The 23,205-nt window shown below is 55.5% G+C and overlaps 1 protein-coding gene across 3 annotated transcripts; it reads right to left on the bottom strand.

The window, feature by feature from the left end:
* Positions 1-946: 946 nt before the first annotated feature.
* On the bottom strand, positions 947-21,094 carry LARP1 (La ribonucleoprotein domain family, member 1). 3 transcript variants are annotated; one of them, XM_010578975.1, is made up of 19 exons: positions 20,333-21,094; positions 14,265-14,326; positions 12,557-12,622; positions 11,594-11,765; positions 10,853-10,984; positions 10,507-10,659; positions 9,630-9,792; positions 9,203-9,347; positions 8,810-8,984; positions 7,763-7,932; positions 7,098-7,457; positions 5,827-5,950; positions 4,997-5,202; positions 4,794-4,900; positions 4,263-4,414; positions 3,820-3,964; positions 3,468-3,577; positions 2,811-2,938; positions 947-2,215 (listed from the first exon to the last, which is right to left on the bottom strand). In XM_010578975.1, the coding sequence occupies exons 1-19, from the start codon at positions 20,415-20,417 to the stop codon at positions 1,994-1,996; spliced, it is 2,877 nt and encodes a 958-aa protein (XP_010577277.1). In that variant the 5' UTR covers positions 20,418-21,094; the 3' UTR covers positions 947-1,993. The 3 variants fall into 3 exon arrangements, with proteins under 3 accessions (XP_010577277.1, XP_010577279.1, XP_010577280.1); XM_010578977.1 differs by having other exon boundaries at positions 10,516-10,659; XM_010578978.1 differs by lacking the exon at positions 947-2,215 and adding an exon at positions 2,358-2,660.
* Between the last annotated feature and the right edge of the window lie 2,111 nt (positions 21,095-23,205).

Below are 23,205 nucleotides of genomic sequence, written 5' to 3'. Positions count from 1 at the left end.
GCCCTCCGACACATGCCCACACGTGGCCACACGCTTACAAGGGAACACAGCTCACGAGCCCTGGGAGGGTGTGCCTGCCGAAGCCCACCCGGTGCTGGGCAAAGGAGCAGAGAAAATGCCACAGCAGCTCTGCAGCCATCCCCTTGCCTCAGCTAGGCAAGGAGCAGCATGGTGTTATCTCAGCTCTCGGAGATGCACAAGGATGCTACCCTGAGCGCAAGACTCCACACAGCCGCTCGCCAAGACGTGAAGCACAAGGAAACCCAGGTGAGAGCCCTCCTTTGCCAGGCAGGTCTCCCACTTGCACCCAACACAAGTCCCGCCAGCGGCCCCAGGCCAGTGACGGCTGCGGGAGACGGAGTTCCCCGGGGCTGCATTGCTCCCTCGTCAGGCTACAGCATTAAGTGGCACCAGGGACACGCCAGCCCTCCCACTCGCTTGCAGCAAGGACGAGTCCCTCCAGCTGCTGTGACGGATCTCCCCGCTCACCTCCCGACCACGCTGGAGGCACAGACTGGAGCAGACAGACCTCCCGCCCCAGCGTGCCCGGAGAGGGCATGGGGGTTCTGAGCGAGGCCATAAGCAGGTACAGTTGCTGTTGCGGCAAGGATGCTACAATGGTATATACACAACATAGCGGCTTCAACTACGTCATGAGCACAAGTCTTGGATTTGACTGCCCTCGGCACCTTCCCCCATGAGAATCAGGGCTGGCAGGGGGTCTCCGCGATGTGGGGGGAGGCATCCGAGCGAGCTGCGGGGTCAGAGGAAAGGCCGCAGGGAATATCAGCTCGGCAGCAATGCCGTGAGGAGTCTCTGGGCCGCGGGAGCCAAGAGCCTAGCGCGCCCCAGGGTGCAGGAAGCCAGCGAGCCTCCCCGGTCCAGCTCCACCATAAGGCAACTTTTTTTTTTGTGTTTTTTGTTTTTTGTTTTTTTTTTTTGTTTGTTTGTTTTCTTCATAATATTTCCAAGGAAGAAAGCAAAGGGACATGTGTCTTTTTAGAGTTTTTTCGTCGTTGTTGTTTTAGAGGGGTTTGTGGGTTTTTTTGTTGTTGTTGTTTCATTTTTCCAAGGGAAAAGGAAGAGAAAACCTCCTTCAGCAAAGTCCTGTCTTTGCATGCAATGGGCATTCCTGGGGCAGGGGGTGCAGCGTCCACGCAGGCTTGAGTCCAAGTGCCTGCCAGCCTCCCACCAGCCATCCTCACAGGAAGGAGTCAGAACAAGCCTATCCTTGGCAAAGGTCCTTTGGTTGACTTCCAAATTGTCCATGATGGAAGGGAGAGGCGGGCGGAGGGAGAGCCAGACCCTCGGGAAGGTTGGAGGTGAAGACTCTGGGGAGGAGGGACCAGAAGGACAAACAGGGCGATGCTCCTGTCGCAGCAGTTGGTGTCAGAGAGGCACCGCCACACGTGGAATGGGAGACGTCAGCCAGGTCATAGAGATCAGAGGCTCCGCAGCATCGTGACATGCTGCGGCTTCAGTCCCCATCAGGGAACCTCGCTCCTCCGAGCTTCCTGAGCAGGCTGCCCTGCGATCCGAAGGGGGGACACAGAGGGGAGTCATTGGGGCCGCACAGAGCAGACTTGTTTTGGTAAATCCAGACGAACTTCTAGCAATAATTTAAAACTTGATATATATATATAATAATAAAAAAATCTCCCGTTTCCAACCCAGCCAGAACATTATTTTTTTTTTGAAGAGACACTAAGACATGAGTGTGTGCACAAGAGGGGAGGGAAGGGAAAGCAAAGGGTGGGTCTGCTGGGAGCGGGTCTGGCTCTGGTCAGGGTTGTAATAGCAAAATGGTGTTTTAGATGCAGATCGTCTTTGCTTTCCAGCCACAAGAGAAAAAATCGTGTGCGTTGAAGTTTCTCCCAAGCAGCCTATTCCTGGGCACCCACCTTCCAGCTCCCTTCCTGTCCCACCCCCTCACGTCTCCCCTTCTCCAAGCCAGTCCCCCACCAACCCACCCCATCCCCCGGCTGCAGCCTCCCTACTTCCCCACTGTCTGCGATTCTGCAGCTGACGGGGCGGGGGATTGCTGGCTCAGGTTTTTGGCATCCTCTTGTGCAGGCTGGCTGGGTGAGGCGTGGGCTTGGCTGGATGGGCACTGGCTGACTGTTTTGCTGGAAGACTGGGATGGGTAGCGCTTCCTGCCATCTCCCCCTGACGTCGTAGGGTATCTCTTGTGTCCACCTTCCTCCCCCATGGGTGGCTGGAAGAGAAGCACCCTAGTATCAGCACAGCCTCCTCCAAATGCAGATGCCCTCCCCCTGGATCAGAGATCAGCCCTTCCTGCAAACCTCCAGTTGCAACTTCTCTCCCTAACCCACCAGGAACACACATACTCACCCCAAGCACACAGCTGCCCTCCTCTGCCAATCTACTGCTGCCAGATTTGCTGACAGAAAGATGGACCGACTTCCAATCAAGCACAAGGGTGACAGCTTGCTCTTAGGCACCTCCTTCCCACACAGGGGCACAGTCCAGAAGTCTGAGAGCTGAAGCTCCACACAATGCTGGCTCTGCTCAAGCCATCAAGGCTCGCTTTTCTCCTCCCTCCTCAGCTCATCAGGGAAGATGGGCTCATCCAATTCCCCAGAAAGCTGCTCTGAAGTGGATTTGCAATATTCAAACCCTGCAGCTTGTTCCTGGCACAGCTGCAATGATAGGGCATGACACTAGGTGTCACTGACTTCCCCTGCCTGGCACTGCTTGGGGACCAGCCCCCCAAAATCCTCAGTCCTTGGAGGGGCCTGAGGGGTATTTTCAGGGGCCATCAGTGTGGTGCAGCCATTGTGTCTACTCACATCCACTCGGAAGTCCTCGAGGCGCTTGAACTTGCTGAGGTATTCTTGCAGTTTGCTGTTAATGTCCAGATTTTTGGCTTTGGAATATTTTAGGAAGGCCCAGAACTTTTCCAGCCCATAGAGCTGTCCTGAAGAGGAGGAAAACCAAACCAGATGTCAGCAGGGCAAAAATCAAACCAGCTGTCAGAACCCTTTCCTCCAGGCTTCCCCACCGCTTGCCCCACAGACCCTCCTGTCCCGCTGATGGGCACAACCGAGGCAAGATGGAGAACCTGGAGGGAAGCACCCTGCACCAGTAATGGGCAGCCCTCTTGACGGGGAAAGTCCTCAGGCTCGGCTGACCTGGTGGTGACAGTCACTTGAGAAATTGCAGGGCCTTGAGAAATCCTAGAGGAACCAGTGCCTCTAGAGAAATGTTTTGGGAGAGCTACAACCTCCCATTGCCCTCCTCCATCCCCCCAGCAGTTTTCAGGACAGTAAGCATCCACCCAACCCTGTCCCGTGAAGAGAGCAACAGGATGTCCAGCCAGTCCCCACTGCACACATTAGTGTACAGCATTACGTGGCTTCCCCAAAGTCATGAGAAGAGGCCCGGAACAGCCATGCAGTTGGGCAACATTGCTGCCAATCCCAGGGGAGGCCGAAGGAGGCACCTACCAGCTTCGTAATCCTTGATGGTCTCTTCTTGAAAGTCCTTAAATATGTCTGGCCGGAATTTCTTCTCCAGCCCGTAACTGTAGTATCTGAAAAGGCACTCCAGACCGTACCTGGGAACAGAGCAGCACGGGGTGCTCAGACACTGGTGCACACAACACCCGGGCAGAGAGACTCAAGGCAAGAGCCCCGCTGTGTACCAGCAGCAGGAGGTGACTGAGGGCAACCCCAGTCCTACCTTCAAGCAAAGCAAAGATGCTGCCTTTGTTTTGCTGTGAGCACTGCAAAAAGCCGAACTCTTCTTCCCGCACTCCCCTCCCAGGAAAGGCCACTCCACCTCTCGTCTCCTACCTACCTGTATCCCTCCTTCCCGTCCTCCACAGCCAGTTGCTTGAACTCTTCATACATTTTCTTGTTGAAGTGATCTCGGAGGAAGAAGGACCAGAACCGGAAAAGCGTGTTCATCTCCTGGGACTGACCAATGCCCAGTCGTTTCCGCTCTGTTTTGGGAAAAGGGGATGCTTACAAGGCAGATCCTTGCCCAGGGAGCCAGCTCTTGCACAGGGGCTCACGTACAGGAGGGCCCTATGGCACTGTGACTACACCCAGCCCCAGTGCTGGACACCCTGAGCCACAGCTCATGCTCGCCACAAACTGTGGGGAAACATCAGCTACCAGCAAGGTTGTCCTGTAGTACCCTGCTTATCTCTGTGTGCGTGCTCTGCAGCCGTACCCTGCCCGCCGATGCAGCACAGCACAGACACCCTGCCCCACACCTCACAGCGCAGGCATCCCTACCGTTAAGGCAGCGCCGACGGTACTTGTGGTAGACGTGTTGCGTGAAGCCATTCTCCTTGAGCAGCTCGTGCGAAGGATGCTGAAACTTGGGCAGGGACTGCGGGGTGCAGCCATAGCTTCCAACAGCCGGGGTCCCCTCCGAGGGGCTGGAGCTGAGCATGAGAGACTCCTGTCAAACCCCTTCCTTGGCATCACCCAGCTGACAGAAGAGTGGGGTCACACTCCACCCCACAGCACTTGTCTGTTGGTCCCACCAACTCCCTGTGACTGTCTACTCTGGGACCTGAGCCATGGGGTATCCTACTAGGAAGGGAACCAATGTTTCCAAACGAGTCCCATCTCGTTATTCCAAGGCTTCAGACTTTCCTCAGCTCCTTCTAGGAGGGACAAGTTGGGTCCCAGCCCTTTCTGCAGCCACCTAACAGGAGACCTCCCCTGCAAGACCAGACGCTGCCTTTCCCCTTCCTTCCCACACTCGTTCCCTTTCCCATTTCTGGCTCCTGTGTCACCTCATGTGCCTGTCTCTGGTACCTGATGGAGGCAGTTCGGGGCCTGTGTTCCCGAGAGTCCATCACCCAGCCCACGTGGCACTCCATTGGGGGGTTCGAACTGTGCCTCGTCTTCCTCTTCCGCGGGGTCTGCAAGACATGGTGCATCAGGGATGTGTCTCCTTCCTCCCCAGGACCCAGCTGGGAAACCCCAGCTCCCATTGTGCACCCCAGCCCTGGTCCCACCTTGGCATCTATCGTCCTGCCCTCTTTCACCACTGGGTAAAACCGGGGCGTCTGTGTAGGGTCCTTCAGCTGAGGCGTGCGAGGAGTCCGGGGGGTCCTGGCGTTGCGGTAGTTGGGTGATTCTGGTACAGTCGTAGGCAAAGACCGGGCAATGGTTGAAGGCTCGGGGACTCCAAACAACTTGTTAGCCAAAGCGTCTGTAGGTACTGCAAAGAGATCCCCCACCCACCATGGGTCAAGCTGAGTTCTAAGCACAAGAGCATCACTACAGCCAAGGGACATCCATCTGGCGGATGGGAAGCAGCAGGGGCAGGAATGCAGGGACACATCCCAGCCCTCGGAGACAAGCAGCTTCAAATCCAGCAAGTCACCAGCTTGGCCAGATAGCCCAAAGCCTAGCACCAGATCCAAGGACTGAGCTTCCAGGGATCCCACAAGGTATCTGCTTCCTAGTGGCTAACAGCAGTGACAAATCCCCCATTCCCAAGAGAAGGACAGGGCAGCAGGTGCCACACACAGGCAAACAAATCCCAGCAGGCAGCTGCCTTCCAGGTACTCAGGGAGGGTCCAAGAAGAAAGTCACATCCAGGGGACTACATCAAAGTCTGCCAAGGTTTTCTCACTCAACTGGGACACCCCTGCTTTTGGGCCTCCTCTTCTGGAGCCCCAAAACATTCAGCTGGGAGACAACCATTGCTCTGGGAAAGATAATCCCACACACCTGTGGCCCCAATTTCTTCTCCCCAGCTGCTACCCAACCTCTGAGGACCTCTCACCAGGAGGAAGAGAGACAAATTCAGTCTTGCCCATTCATGCCCCTTGTCTCTTACCTTGCTGGAACCTGGGGGGACCAGGAGGGACTTCCTGGTTTGGATCCACAGGGGGCTCTGGGGTCAGGGTGTCAAACTGCTCCCTGCTGATCATATTCACCTTCTTGAAGTTCTCCACCTCTTGCTGCATTGGAAGAGGAAGATGATGAAGCAACCAATTGCCCTCTTCTCCCCTCATCCCATCAGCTCACCGTGACCACAGCTCTGCTTGTGCAACAGCCACTACGCTGGGCACGACAAAACTGGGCATTGCATGGGCCAGATCTGAGCCACTTCGTGCTCCCGAGCTTTCAGGGATACTACAAGACAGCTCCACTAATCATTGCTTGCTTCTTTCAGTCTTTTACCCACCCAGGCCAGTGCCGGTGCAACGAGGTTCAAGGCAAGCTCGGTAACCCATGCTTGGCGAGGACACCATTGCTCCTGCCATCTTCTTGCATCCCTAGAGCCTCCTCCCTGGATTCTCACAGCCACACCGGCAGTGGGGCACAATGCTCCCATGTATTTGAAGGATCCATACCGCAAGCACACACTGTCCTTCTGTCACCTGCTCTGCCTGCACCCTCAGCTTCTGCCACCCCAGAGAGCAGACCGCCTCAGCAACGTGCCAGGTACCAGACATGGGAACACTGAGCCCAGCTGGTAGCTCCAACAGGCCATCCCACCTCACAGCCAAAATAATTTCCGTTGCTGAACGAGTCTATGCAAGTCCCTGACCGTGAGAGTCGCCAAGTTGGGACCCAAATGTTTCAAAGCAGCAGATGGGCTTTCTATAAAAAGCCCAAGTCTATGCAAACTGGCACCAAAATGGAGAAGAGCACAGGCCAAGTGCAGCCCAGCCATCTATGAACTTGTCCCCAGTAAGCGCAGTCTCTAAGGGACCGTGCCATGGAGTGCTGGACACTATGGACAGTGCAGAGACACCTGTTTCGCCCCATAGATCTGGCACTGCCTGCCAAGACCATGGCAGACAGCAGAGCAATGGGCCCCATGTTCCAGGTCACCTCATTATTGGTGCTTTGTTTACCTGGCTGCAGCCTCACACTACGTTACAGAGCTGTGTTTATCCCTGATACAGTAGAGCATGACGCTGCGAGCCAGGAATCCCAGGCTCTGCAAGTGGACTAACCCTGGTTTAGCTCTAACCCACGAGTGGGCTGTAACCTGCTGTACTGCCCTTTCCACCCCTCACCAACAAGGTAGCCAGCCTGCTGCACATGAGGTGCTGTGTGCTCCACACGCACTCCCTTCTTTGGATCAACCACTCTCACCTTGATCTGTGAATACTCCGGCTCAAACTGCTCTGTCCACAGGTCCTGCTCGTAGTAGTACAGCCCATCATTGATCACCTTGGCCAGCTCTGAGCTCATTTTAGCCCTGGATGTGTGGTTGCCAGTCCGGTCCCCACCAGGATGCCGGCGCAGGTAAGGAGGTGTCTGCGTCACGATGAGGATCTTGTTCACATCCCGATCGTCGATCTCGTAATCCGAATCTTCATCTGACCAGTCAGTGAAAGTGTTCTTGCGGCCATCCATCTGCTCCATCTCCTCGTCGAAGAGGAAGTCTAGCTCCTCAGGTTCGTCTTGGTCCTTTTGCTTTTGCTGCTGCAGCGTCTTTGACTCCTCTGGTTTCTACAGGTAGGGGGGCAAGGGTGACACAGAGTGAAGACCACATAGCAACACAAGCCTACTGCTTGGAGACCCAACTATTACCCCTTGTCTGCCCACTGCAGCCAGAAGCTGCCCACCTGGGGAGAACGCTTTATTTACACCACTGAGGAGCAGCTCCAGAGGGGATCAGATGGGGCCAGGACAGTCTAGGACATCACACCCACGACCATCAAACCCTATTGGATCTGAAACCTGCCTATTTATGATTCGAGTCACCCAGACAACTGGGAGACCCCCACCCTGACAGCTCCTACATCACCACCTACCTTGGGCCTGGCTGGGGAGGGCCGAGGTCTCTTCTTCACTTCAATCCACGTCTCTGAATCCAGGTCTGGCAGACTTGCAGACAGGCCCTTGGGCATCGTCTTCAGGTTACTGACCTCCTCTGTTTTGGTGGGGACTGGGCTGGCAGGACGCGGGGACCCAGGAGCAGACTCTAGAGCCAACAAGAGCCATAGGGTGCTTTAGAGGGAGGGAGGGAGCCTAGGGGTTTGTGTACTTAAAGCACCCAACTGAAGAGGTGGTTTTTTGGCAGCATGACACAGCTTGCAGGACTAGCTAGTATCCAGCAGCCAAGGCTCATGAGCACACTCACCACAAGTGCTGGGGCGGGGAGGGGGGAAGTCTCTGATTAAGGCTCTGGTGCCGGTGGTGGCCACAGAGCTCTGCACGTGACAGTTCCCCAGACACACAAAGCCCTAAAAGCAGGTGCTCTGTTGCTCTCGGGAAACTTTCCCAAGACAGTCTGGAGCCCTTGGGAACAGATCTTCTGCCAAAACTAACTCTTATGACAGCACCAAGAAGATCCTCCACTTGGCCTCTCAGGCCCAGCCCTGGGCTCCTGCCAGCCCCCATGGGATGGGGTGACAAGAGTAGGGGTCAGACCATGAAGGACAGCAGACCCTTCCCCAGCATGTGGTTGACAGCTCCATACCTGCTGCCCCATTTGTGCCCAGTATCTCCTCACCCATTAAGGAAAAGTTGGGTTCATGAGTGTCCTCTGCTCTGCCCAGAAGCAGTAGAGTATTTCCAGGCACAGCCGAGAGAATTCCAGCAGGACTGACCCTCCCTGACTCCCTTCAGTCCCCGGCAGAGCAAAAGCCACAGACTCAGTCTCTTTCATGTGTCCCCACGTACCAAGACAGCAGCACTCTGGGGCTCTGAGGACAGAGCCCATACCAGCTCCCACCACCAAGGAGAAAGTAAAGGGCAGAGCCCTGCCCTGGGGAACACTCCTGACTCTCAGGTCTCAGTCCTGCTGCAGTACCAACACTGCATCCCACACCTCCCTCCACATTCCCCCCAGTGCTCACCTGTCTCTTTCTGGAAGCTTTGCCGGGGCACAAATTCAGGGCAGTTGATGAACTGCGAGAAGTCCGTCTGTGTGTAGTCTGCCATAGGAGGGCCAGGCAGAGCCCATTTTTCTGGCTGCTCTTTTCTCCTGATCTTCTCGTCCACGATTTCCACCACCTTGCTGTCCTTCAGAGCCTGGAACCAAGTGATACCCGGTTAACTTAGGGCCCTGCCTTGGCACCTTGAGTGGCTCAGCCCCAACCCTTCCAAGGGACCAAGAGGAGGAGGGAGCCAGTCAAGGACAAAGGCAGGCTCCACTTGCATCTCACCCATAGCCCATCTAGAAAACAGGCCTCAGACAGGGGTGGCAAGAAGCAGAACAAGAAGGGAAGTTCATCTTTCCTTGCCCTCACCTTGATGATGAGGCTGATGTCGGTGGTCAGAGCCTGCACCCGGTGGAAGCTGGCAATCAGGGTGATGGGAAGGAAGCCGTCTGAGTCCATCTTGCGACGCAGGAAGAAGTCTCGCTCCAGGTTGTCCACGCTGAAGTAATATTCTCTGTATGGACAACACATCATTGAGTGGCAGCTCCAAGCCACCTTCCTCTGGGCACCCCCAAGGAAATAATCCCCCACACATGCTTCTGCTACTGCGAGGCTGAACAAAGACAGCCTGGGGAGCCCAGACTTGGGGCAAGCTGGTGCTATAAGCTGTGTGGCACAAAGTCAACGCACCTTGGCTCTAAGCCTATGCATGGGATTAGCTATGCAGTCTGCAGGGAGGGCATCTGTGAACATCCCACCAACAACCAATGCTCAAACAAGAAGAGGTGGTGCTTACATCTGCCGCTTGATGTAGTCTTTGAGCAGTTCCTGGTCCACGCTGTAGAGCTCGGCACTGCTGATGTTGTCAAAGTAGTAAGTGATGTTGCTAGCGTACTTCTGGGTGCGGGAGCCATCCGAGCCCTCAAATTTCCGGTACCCATACTGGTAGTCAAAGTGCCCTGTGGGACACCAGTAAGGGTTAGCACAAAGCCCCTGGGATCTGCTAGACAGGCTGCACTTCCAGATGGGGCCGGAATCGTGCACAAATAGCTCCCTCTGCACTGTTCCTGGGGCCACCATAGCAGCCCAGAACGGGGCATCACTCACCCACATCCCTCATCCTCCTGCTCTCAGCCTTTGCTGCAGAAGGGATCACAGCGAAGCTTCAACACACCAAGCCAAAGAGAGGTCAGGAGCCCTCTTACCCAGGAGCAACTAGGCAGCCCAGGTGACACACAAAGGCCCTACACTGAAGCTGCGTCAGGGTTAGCACAGACACTGCCCTGTCAAATGCCAGTGCAGATGCTCTTCCCCATCCAAGCCATGACTCCTGCTTGGCTCTCAACATGACAAAGCCTACACCGAGTATCAGCATGCTTCAACTCCTGCATGCAGGGGTACTACAAGGGGCAGAAAACAGGTGGAAGAGCTTGGCCTGAGTAGCAGAAAGACATTTGCCTTTATTAAGATACTAATGAGAATAATTTGCTTTTATTAAAAGCACCTCAACTTACCAGCTGGGATGACCTGCCACAATATTTCCCTGCATCCCCACCGCGCTCTGCCCTCCCCAGCCTGCTTTGGAGCCCCAGGTCTCACACACACACTCCCAGAGCCCTGCACACTTCAACATATGCCCTGTTCTCTCCCTGCCGCCACAAGACCACACATACAGCGATCACCTCCTCTGCCACGGCCACGGCCCCTGCCGCGGCCACGGCCTCGGCCCCGGAAGGTCCCTCGCACAGCTCCTCCCTCGCTCTTCACGCTGGAGGTTTCATCATGGTCCTGCCAGCTGCGCTCGTGCTTGTTGTCCGGGTGCCAGCCTGCAGCAGACAGGGAAGGAGAGGCAGGAGGATTGTTACGGGATGAAAGCACCTGCCTGGAGCAAGCCCGCTGCACCTGGAGCCCTTTGAACGCAGGAAGCGTGCCCACCGCCCCATGCCATGCCTGGGCATCAGGGCTTGCTCTGCCCTGCAGCCAGGGCAGGGAGAGCGGGTCCCCAGCCTGAGCCCCCACCTTTCAGCTCGCTGCGGTTGTTGGAGGGGTGCCTGTGCTGCTCGTTTTGCCGGTTGTTCCGAGAGGCCGTTTTGTCCCTAGGCACCTCTGACTTCATGTCTATCTGCAAAGGGACCCACTTGTGTTTGTTGCCTGCAAAAGGACAGGGTTTGGGTGTGACACAGGTTCAGAGAGCGTCTGCTTCCTCCCCCGCAGCCCCCTCTTGCCACACAGCCCCCACATATGGAGGAGAGAAAGCAGCAGGGCCTTTTGGACTGACCCTGTCCTCAGACATCCCTCCAGGCCTCACTGGATGCAGAAAGGCTCCGACCGGGACTCTTGGGCATGGAGGGACATGACACAAAACTCCCTCGTTGCTTCAAGGCACTTATCCTTCCTCTGCCCCTTTCTGCCTGCTGAGCCCCAGGCCAGACCGAGCCTGCCTGTCAACCACAGCTGATGCAACCAAGTCAGGGGCTCTTCTGTGCCACCACGGAGCACACGTGAGAGAGCAGACTATGGCCACGCTCCCCAGACACACATATGCCCCTGCTTGGGCCCTGCTCCACCTGCTCCCACCAAAATGACGCTTTGTCCCCTTGAAGCCTGCAAACACCTTTTCACCACAGCTGTCCCCGCGCTGGGACCATGTCCTGCAGCAAGGCCCCCAGGGAAGGTGATGGACCCTTCCACCTGGCTGTGGGTCGCAGAGGTGGTGACAGGCTGAGTCCAGGGGACTGTCCCCACCAGGTCCTGCCTTACCTTTCTTCTTCTGGGCTGACTTCTGGTTGTCGTCGTCTCCATTCTTCTCCTCCCCAGACTCATCCGATTTGGTTTTCAGGCTCTCTTTGCCGTCGCTCCCATCCCCTTTCTCCTGCTCTTTCATGTCTTTCTTGACAGGCAGTTTCCGGAGGGATGGTGCTTTGTGCGGCTGCTGGAGACACAGCAGTGCAGGAAAGATGAGAGGTGGGAGAAATGAAGACCTGGAGGCAGACCCCAGCTGTCCCAGCAGGAACAGGAGGACCTTGCCCTAGGCTAGAAGCACCCCTGCTCCCTGCCTCCCAGATCTGTCCTGTTCCTGGGAAAGGGCTTATGTCTGAGCAGGGCAAGGGCCTCTACAGATGCCGGGAGCTGCTCAAGCTGAGACGCAAGCCCCAGGCACAGAAGTTACCGAAAAGGACTGCCAGGGAAGCCTGGTGCTCCTGCATGGGGGTGTCCTACAAGGGACCGGACTGCCCCAATGACAAAAGGGTGAGTGACCCTCATGTCCTGACAGACAGCCAGGAGCTGGCAAAGCAGCATCCAAAAATAGAAAGGTTTCAACGACACCCACATCCCTAGCAGGAGAGGAAGGCCAGGCCCCTAAGGCACACAAGCCCTTTCTCACACATTTTCAGTTCCTCCTGTGGAAGTCTTGACTGTTGCCCAAGCCCCTTCTTGCACTGAGCAGCCCTGAGGAGAATGGGTCTGGGAGCTGCCCTACCTGCTTCACCCAGCCGAGGGGTTTAGCCTGGGCTCCAGGCTCCCAGAATAGCACTGAGGGAGGGAGCCCGACGCACAGGGCAGCCCTAAAAGGAAATCCCCTGCACGCTATTCCTGGCTGCCTCCGCGGTGACACTCAGGACCCCAAATGGCCCGGCTCAGCCAGCACTCCCAGCACCACAGAGGGACGGGAAGCTCTGCAAGGGCTTTATCCTGCTTACGGGAGCGATTTTGTGTTCTCACCTGGATGCTCTTGTGGGCTATTTCTCCAGGTGTTGGCCAATTTGTGGCATCACCGAAGTCACCAACCTTGTATCCAAAGAGAAAGGTCTCATTAGCACACAAGCTGCAGGTGCTGTTCCCTGCATCAGCAGCCAGAAGCCCTTCCAGCTACACTGTCACAGCCACCACCCACCGCTGTCCTGCAGACGGCTGTCCCCGGGAGGTTTGGGGGTGACACCCAAGCTGCATATATACAGCCCCCCTCCCTACCCAAGCAGGGCCCCCAGTTTAATCCCAAGTAACTGCAGACAAGTTTGTGTCGATCAGGGATCGTAATCAGGCTGCCACCAGCCCCATAAGCTACGAGCATCCCAGCTCCCACCAAACTTCTTGCCCCAGCAGCAGCATTTGGCACCAAGCCACCTGAGGTAACTCACTCATCATAGGCACTGTCCCTTGGACAGGGAAAGCACACAGCTTTAGCATCCTAAACCCACCTGAAGCAGCTACACTCCATTAAAGAAGCTGCCCCCACCTAGTAGCAGGTTACAGCCAGGCATAGCTTCACTTAAGTGCTCAACTGCAACCAAGTGCTGGCAACAACAAAGCAAGGGATCATTTAGTAGAATTGATGGGAAAATTCAAGCAGGTATGTGATGGTGATGGGAGCTCCCTCATTCCAAACACCCCATGGCCACATAGGGGACCACCAGTCACTTTTCTGCTGAATAGGTGAGCTGGCCACTACCATCACTTCTACCTCCCCCAGGTTTTAGAGAGGACCTGCAGGACAGAGAGGAAAGGACCCAAACAGCTGCCCAGGTACACGATGAATCATGGCTGGGCATTGAGTTTAAGATTATCCAGGCACAGAAACTCCTCCTTGCACTTATGGAGTTATTATTTCTAGATTAATTTGGAGTCAGAGTCCCTCAGGAGATCACATCTCTACATTCAAGTGCCATGCTCCTCTCCCCAGAAGGCAGCTTTCCTGGGAAAACTACCTCCAGTGCAGGACCATGCCTCTTTCACAGACAGGAGCACCTTCCATCCCCAGGGCCCTCCTCTCCCTGAGATGGAACAGTTAAGGAAAGTCATATCAAGTTACAGATGCATCTTCACTGGCTGCTGGGAGCCAACACCAAAAGCCCACATCCCTAGCTGTGCCCCAGCAGCATGCAACATCCTCAGAAGCAACTGTCCCTCCATCACATGTTGATCCCCTGGAACAGATTGCCCCGATTCCTCCAAAGGAGTTGCTTTGTTTGAAGTCAATTACGCTGGCTCTCCGTGTGTCAGTAAAGAACAGATTGCACAGGGAAGAAAAGACCTGCAGACACACCACTCTGTCACACCGCCACCCTGTCTGCACTGCAAAGCAGGGCACTGGCTTATTGGGGTGTCCTTGTGATGGGGGAGAGGCTTTCCACATCCAGTGCTGTGCTCCAAGTGCCCCTCTGTGAGAGGGGAGGTGAGAAGGTCTCCCCTAGCCTAGCTGGGCAGAAAACCAGGCAGGCAGCATGCAAGACCACTGAAATGCTGAAGAGGACATGGAGAATCAGAATGTTCTCGACACTCTTGCAAGCATCCAAGCCAGCACATCAACCCCTCCACAATCAGGCTGGCGAAGGAAGCGGTCTGCTCACCAGACCCTCAAGATGCTCATGCAGTGTTGACAACTGCACCAGAAGCTGGTAGCCAGTGAGGGGGACAGCAGGCATGGCCTTACCTTGCTTCCTTTCCGCTGTCTCGGGTTGGCAGCCCTCACCACTTTTGCAGGAGTTGTATGTTCTACAAAAGAAGGAGAACAAAACTGTTAAAACGCAGCTGAGGGTTGTGGAAGTGTTAGCTCTAGAGGGAAACAGGTGGGAAGCAAGCCAGCTCCCCCTTCAGCAAAGAGGGGCTAAGAGGAAAAGGTGAACAGAAAACAGAGCCAGCTCCTGACCTGTGTCTCAGAAGGGCCCCATCAAGATCAGACAACTGATCAATCCAGGTAGCCAAGAAATGGACCTTTAACACCATCCTGCCACAGGAAGGCACTCCCTGACTTAGCTCAGACCTCCCCACTTAGCCCTGCCAGCCAGGGAGGAGGGGTGGCAAGGAGTTCAGCTCACTCCGTAAAGCACCACGCAGAACAAGATCAGCTGTTTTGCACAGCAAAACAAACATGCCCTTGAACAGGCAAGGCCCATCACCACGCCAATGTGGCCAGCCTTCCCCAGGGAGCAAAGGAGGGCTCTGATGGAGGGACGTGCAAACCTGCAGCACATGGGTGCTGCTCAACTTGTGCTTTGATCTCCAGTGCATTGCAGCACAGGGCAGCAAGTTCACATGGGGGAACGTACAAAGAGAAGGAGCCAGATCTGGGAAGTGCCTAATCCTGCTACAGCCAAAAGTATTTAGGCACTTGAGTGCCTCTGGGGTGTTTTAAGGTATCAGAATGCAACTGTCGGGGTTCACACCACCATGGACCTCACACAAGACCTGCAGCAAGTCAAGACCTCAGCCTCACCATGACCTGTCTTGGCTCCTGTTCACACACCACCTCCATACAAGCAGAAGAAGAAATTTTGACTTGTTTTCTCCCTCCTAGGTTTGGCTGCAAGGTCTCTGGACCCGGAGCAGGCTTACACAGGGCACACGCAGAGTCCAACAGAACAGCACGCCACTGCCTAACACACACCAGCCCCGCAAGGACCACATAGGAGGGTCTCCTCCCCAACAGCAGCGTTCCACCGGGAGAGGAGAGCCCACCAGCCCCTCCCTTGAGGAGCAGCCCATGCCGGTGCCATGGACCTGGAAGGAGCGAGCATTTCTGCTGACTCTGCTGGCTTTGTTTCCAAGAAAAGCACCCCAGACTAGGGTGGGGGGCAAGGGTGGGAGGGACGTGCAGAGAAGAGCCCAGAGGCGCGACACAGGCTATCTGGGGATGCCCTGGGAAACACCCTGAATAGCCTACCTACCCAGCTGTACTCAAAGCTGGCTTTGATCTCCTGCATAAAGCAGGACAACTTTACCTAGATGATCAAAACCGGTCCCCTTCCTAGCCTTGAAACCTGTGATTCATCCTGCCAGCCCAGCCTTGCTCAGAGCTGGAGGCTTTGAAGTGTCAATAAGGCAGTCAGACACGGCACGACAGAGCCACGTGCACTCCCCTTCGCCAGTTCCCTTCCCCAAGGCTCCTGCATGGGGATTTTACACCCAGGAGAGCCCAAGCTCTCAGCTAGGTCGCCAAATCCTCCCCTTTCTTCCCCAGACCTCCCCAGCCCACCTGCACTGCTTCCCCCCCAAGTGCAGCGGCAGTCCCACGTGTCCCTCATTTATTCCACGTGCACCTCATTGAGAATCCCTGTTTAATGGCACAAAGCTTGCCACAAGGCTTTTAAACTTTCCTGCTAGTGTAGGAAGAGCAAGCGCTTTCAAAACAGCCCCTAAAATCCTCCACTCAACGCCCACAGATGTCACCAACTAAATATAGCTTCAAAAGCCACCAAGTGCTACAGCACAAACCCGCAGCCAGCCCAGTTTTCCACAGGTATGGAGCACCTCTGCCTGCTCCAACAGCACTGACATGCCTGGCAATCCAGAAAAAAATAAGCGAACTTGCTCTGCAGCCTGATTAGGCACCGATCTCTCTGGCTAGGGAAGAGCAGGGCTCCCTCTCACTGTGAGCATCCCACCCGGGCACCTACTCCCGCCACACGGCAGCCCCGGGGTTCGCAGCAATGGCATCCAGCCCTTTTCTCCAGCTGCTTCAGCTCAGGAGCCTCATGGCCACAGATGTGCTCGTGCTTTTTTGGGGACCAAAGAGAGGCCCTCTCACAACCTCTCCTGAAAGAGGATGCAGGGGCACAGGCTGCAGCGGCGGGTGCCACAGACTCCCATCATCTTTGCGAGGGAGGAGGTTGTTTGAAACAAGTTCTGCTAGTTTCCTTATCTGCGAGATAGGAACAAGGATCCCTTATCTGAGGTGCTGAGAAGACTAATTAGCATTTGCAGAGCACTGCGGAAGACAAAACACAAAGCAAAGCGCTGCAGCCTGGCAGGGAGGCTGCTCCAGGGAGCGCAGCCAGGCCAGCACCAGCACCGCAGCAGGGGCTGCAGGCGGCTCTCGCCAGCCTGGATGGAGTCAAGATCTGCAAGTCATGGTAGAGATGCTCAGACCAAGGCAGGAGACTGAAGACAGTGTGACTATGCTAGTGGGTAGACAAACACACCACCCACAGGGCCAAGGGCCATGGCGAGCAGAAGCTGTGCATGCCTGGCACCCTCCAGGGCATGTCAGCCTAACTGAGGGCCCCAGCTCCAGCCCATCAGCCATTCTGTAGTCAAGCTCCTGGACATCAAACCCAAAACTACTCATGTTCCCTTGCAGACACTACTAGCAAACTCTAGTTTAAAAAACCCAAACCCAACCCACCCAAACCACATTTAGGCTAACCCAGGTGCTCAGGCTTCAGAAGAAAACCTTCGTATCAGGACAGCAGCACATCTTGTGGTGCACAGCTGAAAAGACCCCCTTGCCCAAACCCTGCTGCAGGAAAACCCTGCTGCCCTTCATCACTGCATCAACCTGGGAAATAGGGAGCAAGCGGGTGTTGCTCACCCCCACACAGGAGCTCAGGAAAAGTAGTGCTAGTGGGGGATGCTAGATACTGCCCCGGTTGATAGCTCAACACCTAAAAGCTGCTGACAGATGTCTCAGACCTGCCAGCATTTCACAAACCTCCTTTTGCATTTATTTGGTGGCAATAAGGAATTTTCAGTTCCGCCAGCACCAGCTGACTGCCCCTGCCAAAAAACTGGGCCCCTCCATGCGAGAGGACAGACTAAACAGCTGCAGCAGGAGCTGGGGCTTTAGTGGTGTGAGACTGGCAAGGGGACAATGGGCAGGGAAGGAAGGAGCGGCTTTGCCTGCGGCCACAGAGCAGATGCTGGCACAGCCAGGAACAGAAAAGCATGTCTCGAGTTTTGATCTGCTGCCTGCAGCCAGAACCAGATCATTTGCCCATGGGGTTGCCCAGCCAAGAGGAGGTTATTTCTTAACAACCAAGGGGACAAGGCACAGGTGGGAGCATGGCAGCCTCAATGCCAGTATTGCGGCCAAACGCCTCCCACGGCCAAGGCACAGCCAAAGCATTCACTGGTTTTTGCTGCTCACTCCCCAATGCACCCAGCAAGCACCAAGAAGGGCAAGGCTGCGCAGGCACCTTGTGCTTTCATTGCAGCCCGTGGCGGGCTGTGGCACAGCAGACCTTGAGGCAGAAGCTCACAGGGGCGTCCAGGTGAGCAAACGCCTCATACCTGGAAGGAGAAGAGCCATTGCACAAGGACCAGTCAGCCAGGGTGACAGCTGGTCCACAGCTAAACGTGTGTGTCCCCGACGACCGCGGCCCACCAAGAGGGACACGTGCCGTAAGACCACTGAGCTTGGCCTAGGAGATGTATTTACTACCTTACCCGGGAAAATCAAACCCAATGCCCGCTGGCCTGGTTCCCTACCTTTTCTTACATCCAATGCAGCTTTATAATGGACTTTTAGAGAAGGTGGCATAAATCTGCATGGCTGGGCAGAGACCTGGCATTATACTGCAGAAATAACTGCATCCTCTAGCAAGAAAGCTGTAGTGCCTGCTCCTGGCATACCTACCACTCATGGGCACTGTAGACAAGGCTCAGAGCACCCCAGCACCAGCTGGGACAGCCTCAGAGGGCAGCCTGGGCTCCCAGCAAGAATGCAGAGTCCTCAGCTGCGGCACACGCTCTGTCCCTGACACAGCACACCCCTCCTTCCCCGGCAGCCAAGTCAACAGAAAGGAGCCGGCCTGCCCCCAAGCTCCTCCAGCCCACAGCCTGGCACCTAGGAGAAACTGCTGATGAAGGTGGTTTTGAAGCCAAGAGCCTGGACTTTGCGCTGGAGAGGCTGAAGCAGGAGCGCATGCTCCATACCGCAAGTCCTGCTGGGGCTGGAAGAGCCAAACTGGTATCCCCAGTTAGCCCAGAGCCCTGGCAGGAGCCCGCGGGTGCCACACAGGACAGCCTGCCACGTGCCCAGCAGTCCACTGGGATCCACTTCACTGCTCAACAGTCTCCCAACAATCCTCCCTCCTTCCAGTGCTCCACGGGACAGTCTTGGCGCATGCAAGGACCACAGCTCATAACCAACACGACTGGACACCCGCTCTGGCAATGCTTCTTCAAGGTCTCTAGGTGAGAAGGAGCAAGTGCAGCTTGGGCAAGGGCGAGCTAAGGCCTGAGCAGCCTGAGCAGGCTGCAAGTGAGAGGGGGAATAATGCCCCAGTCAAAATGACACGGCAAGGAAAAGGTATTGCATTAACCTCCTGAGAAACCAACGGACATGCAGGTATGACAGCTTCTGAGGAGAGTAAAGACAGAAATCATTAGACAGCTTACACTGAAGAAGACTACTACTCACTCACACTATTTGTATATACATGCTCATTGTCCAGGCAGAGAAAATCAGCCTGGGAATTAGCCGTTTCCCCTGGAGATAGCTAGCTCCTTCAGAGTCTTTCCAGGAGGGCAGGAGAGTCCCTCCTGGAGTACAACACACATGACAGACATAGTGGGACAGCACCAACCTGCAAAGCAATCCCCCTAAGAAAGAGGGACCCAGCAGGCGGCCGGCCACAGGCAAGCCCACCAGGACCCCACTGTGGCTGCAAGAATCCCCGTGCTGGCCCCAAAGGAGACCTAGGGAGCCAACAGAGAATAGCTGCACAAAGGTGTATCCCCATCTTGCCAACATGGGCAACTCAGGGCACCAACCCCATTCCTGTCCTTCCTCCAGGCCTCAAGCAAGCTCTCTGCCAGGGCAGCCTGATCCACACAGTAGCAGGGGCACGATACTAATTCAGATGCTCTCCTGTAGCACTCATCACTGCCCATGCACTCGAACTCCATGACTTGGGGTTTGAGCCTGACCGAGCCATCAGAGGACAAAGCCGGTGAGCTTTGTGCCCACCAACACCACACCTTCTCCAGAGACATTTGCAGGATCAGTCCTGCAGGCCAGATGTGACCTACAAGCAGACAGCAGCCTTCCCCCTCCCACCAGCAGCCCGCCTGCTGCAGACAGTGCTGAAGGTTTTTCTTGTTGAGAGTCCGTCCCATGGAGGCCCCCCCTGAAGTTACAGGCAAAGAAGCCTTGAGGGACAGGCAACACTTTCTGTCCACCTCTCGTGGCTGCTGTACCTGTTTCTTCATCAGCAAGACAGCAGCAGTGGGCAACACACCCTTATTGTAAAGGGGCTGGGAAGCATGGGCAGACAGGAGGGGACCTCAGCCTTCCCAGGGAGCAATTTAGTAGCACCCCTGTGTGCAGAAAGAGGTGCAGATACCTCCAGAGACCAAGTAGCAGCTTCTACCTCTGCCTGCCTCCCAAGGAGCTGCTCCCAGCACCAGCATCAGCCATGTGTCAGAGCTAATGCCAGACTGAGATGGGAAACACTTGTCTCTGCAGCTCCACACGTAAGTGGAAAAGCCTGGGATTTATAGCACTGACTGCATGGCATGCTCACATTCTGAACACATCATAAGGTACACAAAACCAGCAAGGTTCAGGGCAAACTGGGCATGCAGATTGCACCTCCTCTCTGTTTGCAACATTTTATGGCTCTACCTCCTTCCAAATCACAGTCGTAGCCAGAAGTGCATGCATGGAAGGGGAAATCAAGGGAGCTCTGGATGGAGTTCTCAACAGCTTTAAATGAGATATTATCACAAGGACATCTTCCAGCATAAGGGAGTCAGTGTCTCCACAACAAGGGCTCCCACCTGCTCCTGGGGACAGCAGAGAATCACAGCTGGCCCCACTGCCTGCAGCACATGGTCTCGCAGCTCCCAGCTGGCAGCACAGCATCTGGCCTTGTTACCAAGGTAAGAGGGATATTTGCAACACCTTTGCAATATCAGAAGTGTCCTGCACGTGCAAGAAAAAACTGCAGTAGAATGGGCAAGGTCAGGACCAAGCAGAAGACTGGATCCTTAAGCTGCATGGCTGAGCAGGATTCAGGCTTGTAAAGCATGTGGGAAGCCTGTTCAGCAGGAGCAAGAGACAAGCTGCAGGCACCATGGCTCAAAGCCTTCCAAGCAATTTTCTGCAGCTCCTCAGCAGACAGCTCCACCTTACAAGCCCTAGTGTAACAGCAAAGGAAGCAGGGAGCTGCCTACACTTCTCTGCAATGTAAGCTCTGCAACTGCTGCAAAGATCACTCACTAAAAATAACTTCAAAAAGGGCATCTGACAGCTCTGCAGAGAGCATGAGAACACTCCCACCTGGGTGTCCTAGGCAGGCTCCGAGAGCTCGGGAGTTCGCCCTGGAAAAGTGCAGGGAAGGATGCCAGGGGGACAGGCAGGTTCAATACAGCGTGCTGGGACAGCACTGTCATGGGCTCAGAGTGTGGGCATCAGAGTTATACTCCCAGCTTTTCAAGCCCTCACATCCCTCAGCTGATACTCCCAAGACAGCTCCAGAGCAAGGGGAGCTAAAGCAGCTCAAGACTGCGAAGTGCGGAGCCTGTCTCTGCTGACAGCACCCTAGACCTGGACAGAGACCTCTAGAGCAAGCAGGGGAACCAGGTGTGACACAGCCCTGGTCACAGGGAGCTGATGAACAGTATTCCTTTTTAAATGCACGTAACTGTTACAAGCTCTGCACACACAAGTTATCTGCAGGGTCTGACTTTTATTTCCAGGGCAGATGACGGGCAGGAAGGGTCTGGACTTACCAAAGATGCATAACCATCCTCCCTGCAGCCTCCCAGTCCAAGACAGAAACCTTCAACTTGTGGCCAAGCTACACTCCAGAAGGACCGAGTTAAGAAATGCCAACAGGCATTTCTAACACTAACAGCGTCAGTGAGGGCACCATGGATACTTCCTGGCACAGATGGCTACTATTAAAGGTAGCAAATGATCTTTCTCAAGGCCAAGTGACATCTTTCCACCACCTTTTCAAGCAACGCTCTTCCCTGAAGAGGATTTCTAGGAAACTTTTGACACACAATCCACGCTCACACCACCGCACCGATCCCTGGGACACCAGGTTCACGCAGAATGAGACAGCACAGGAAGCCCCCTGGTTTTCTAAGGAAAACTGAGCCCTAAATGAAGGGGTGTCTCCTGGGAAAGCCAGTGGTTCCCAGACCCCAGGAGGCATTGCAGTAGGGATGCAGCCAAGGTCACCCAGCTGACCGGACTCCAGAAACTGTCAAAACGAGGGAGCTGGGCTGGTTCAGGCCCCCCAGTTGCTGAGCCACCCTGCTCTCCCTGAGCAGGGAGAAAGGCACCCATCACCCCACCACCCCTGCAGGACAGGCTACTCCAGCACCAGTGCCTGACCCAGCTTGTCTGGTGCAGACAAGTCTCCAGACAGCAGAACATTTAGCCAGTGGAAAAGAGAAAAGCCTCTGAGGACACTTGCAAACACTCTGTCAGGTTAAATGGTTCAGGGAGAAGGGCTGGAAAAGCCAGCAGCGCTCCCGGTCAAATGCCGCGTCAGTCCGTCATGAGCAGGCTGGGGCCCCTGAGAAAAGGCATGAGCTGATCCAGCTGCCGCTCAGCAAGGACACCTCGGCGCTGGGAGAGGAGGGTGCCCGAGGCAAGGCTGCAGGGGCCCAAGGGCATGCAGGCAGGCCAAATCGTGGAGGAGCCAGAGGGTCAGGCTCTCCTCCAAGCCGGCTTGGAGACCAGCTGATAGTTTGGGACCTACAAAAAAGAAAAAAAAAACCAACAATGGTGGGGGGAGAGGGAGGGGTGAAATGAGCAGGAACTACAAGACAGCAAGGACAGACACACAAGGCATGGCAGGACTTGCAACTCCTTACAAAACACAGCGAAAAAAGAAACCCAGCCCACTCACCTTTGGGGGCAACTGATTTGCAAATTAAAGGGGGCTGTCCACCCTCCGGGAGGGACCAGGAGCAGTTTCCTCCACTCCTGCTTACCCCTGCTGCACCACTCTGCCTGTTCTGCCAGGCTCTAATGAAAAGCTAGTTAACAGTTAATTATTACCCATTCAGACACACGATCCCCTACACTGACCCACTGCCGGCCAGGAGGGATAAGACAGTCACGTGATGCAGAAATCCCAGCCTTATGAAAGCACGGGCAACTATATTTAGTTAGAAAAACGATGACCTAGCAAGCCCGCCCCTCCCTTGGCCCCTCCTTGGAGGAACCGACCTGCCACCTCCAGAGGTCCTACCTCCATGGCACCTGGGAAGTCCCTCATCCAGCCAGGAGTTGTAACACCAAGATGAGGCATGGGAGCGAGCCTGGGGTGCATGCACATGCACGGGCTGAACTGGGGAAGGGGGGGGCAGACCAGCACGCAGCCTGGGCCAGGGGGGACCTTCCCATCCCACCCTCAGCACTGCACAGCAGGTCACCTTGTCAGCCACAAAAGTTGATAAGCACCAAGAGCAACAAACAGGGCCCAGCCCAAGGTCCTGGACCTAATCTTGAAAGCTGGAGGCACACTGGGAACCTGACCAGCGTGACCAGTGCAGAGGTGGCATTCAGCAGCGATGCTCTGGCTGCCAGCCTCTGCACGCCCAGGGCTGGTGATGCTCAGAGCTGGCAACGGGAGTTTGCCTCACCTGGATCAGCCCACCCCTCTCCACAGGGCAGCTGGGCGAACAGGACA

Source organism: Haliaeetus leucocephalus, unplaced genomic scaffold, assembly GCF_000737465.1.
Source record: "Haliaeetus leucocephalus isolate CR32 unplaced genomic scaffold, Haliaeetus_leucocephalus-4.0 Scaffold656, whole genome shotgun sequence".
Lineage (NCBI taxonomy): Eukaryota > Metazoa > Chordata > Aves > Accipitriformes > Accipitridae > Haliaeetus > Haliaeetus leucocephalus.
The sequence above is the reverse complement of the archived record's forward strand: the minus strand, read 5'-3'. Positions and strand labels throughout refer to the sequence as shown.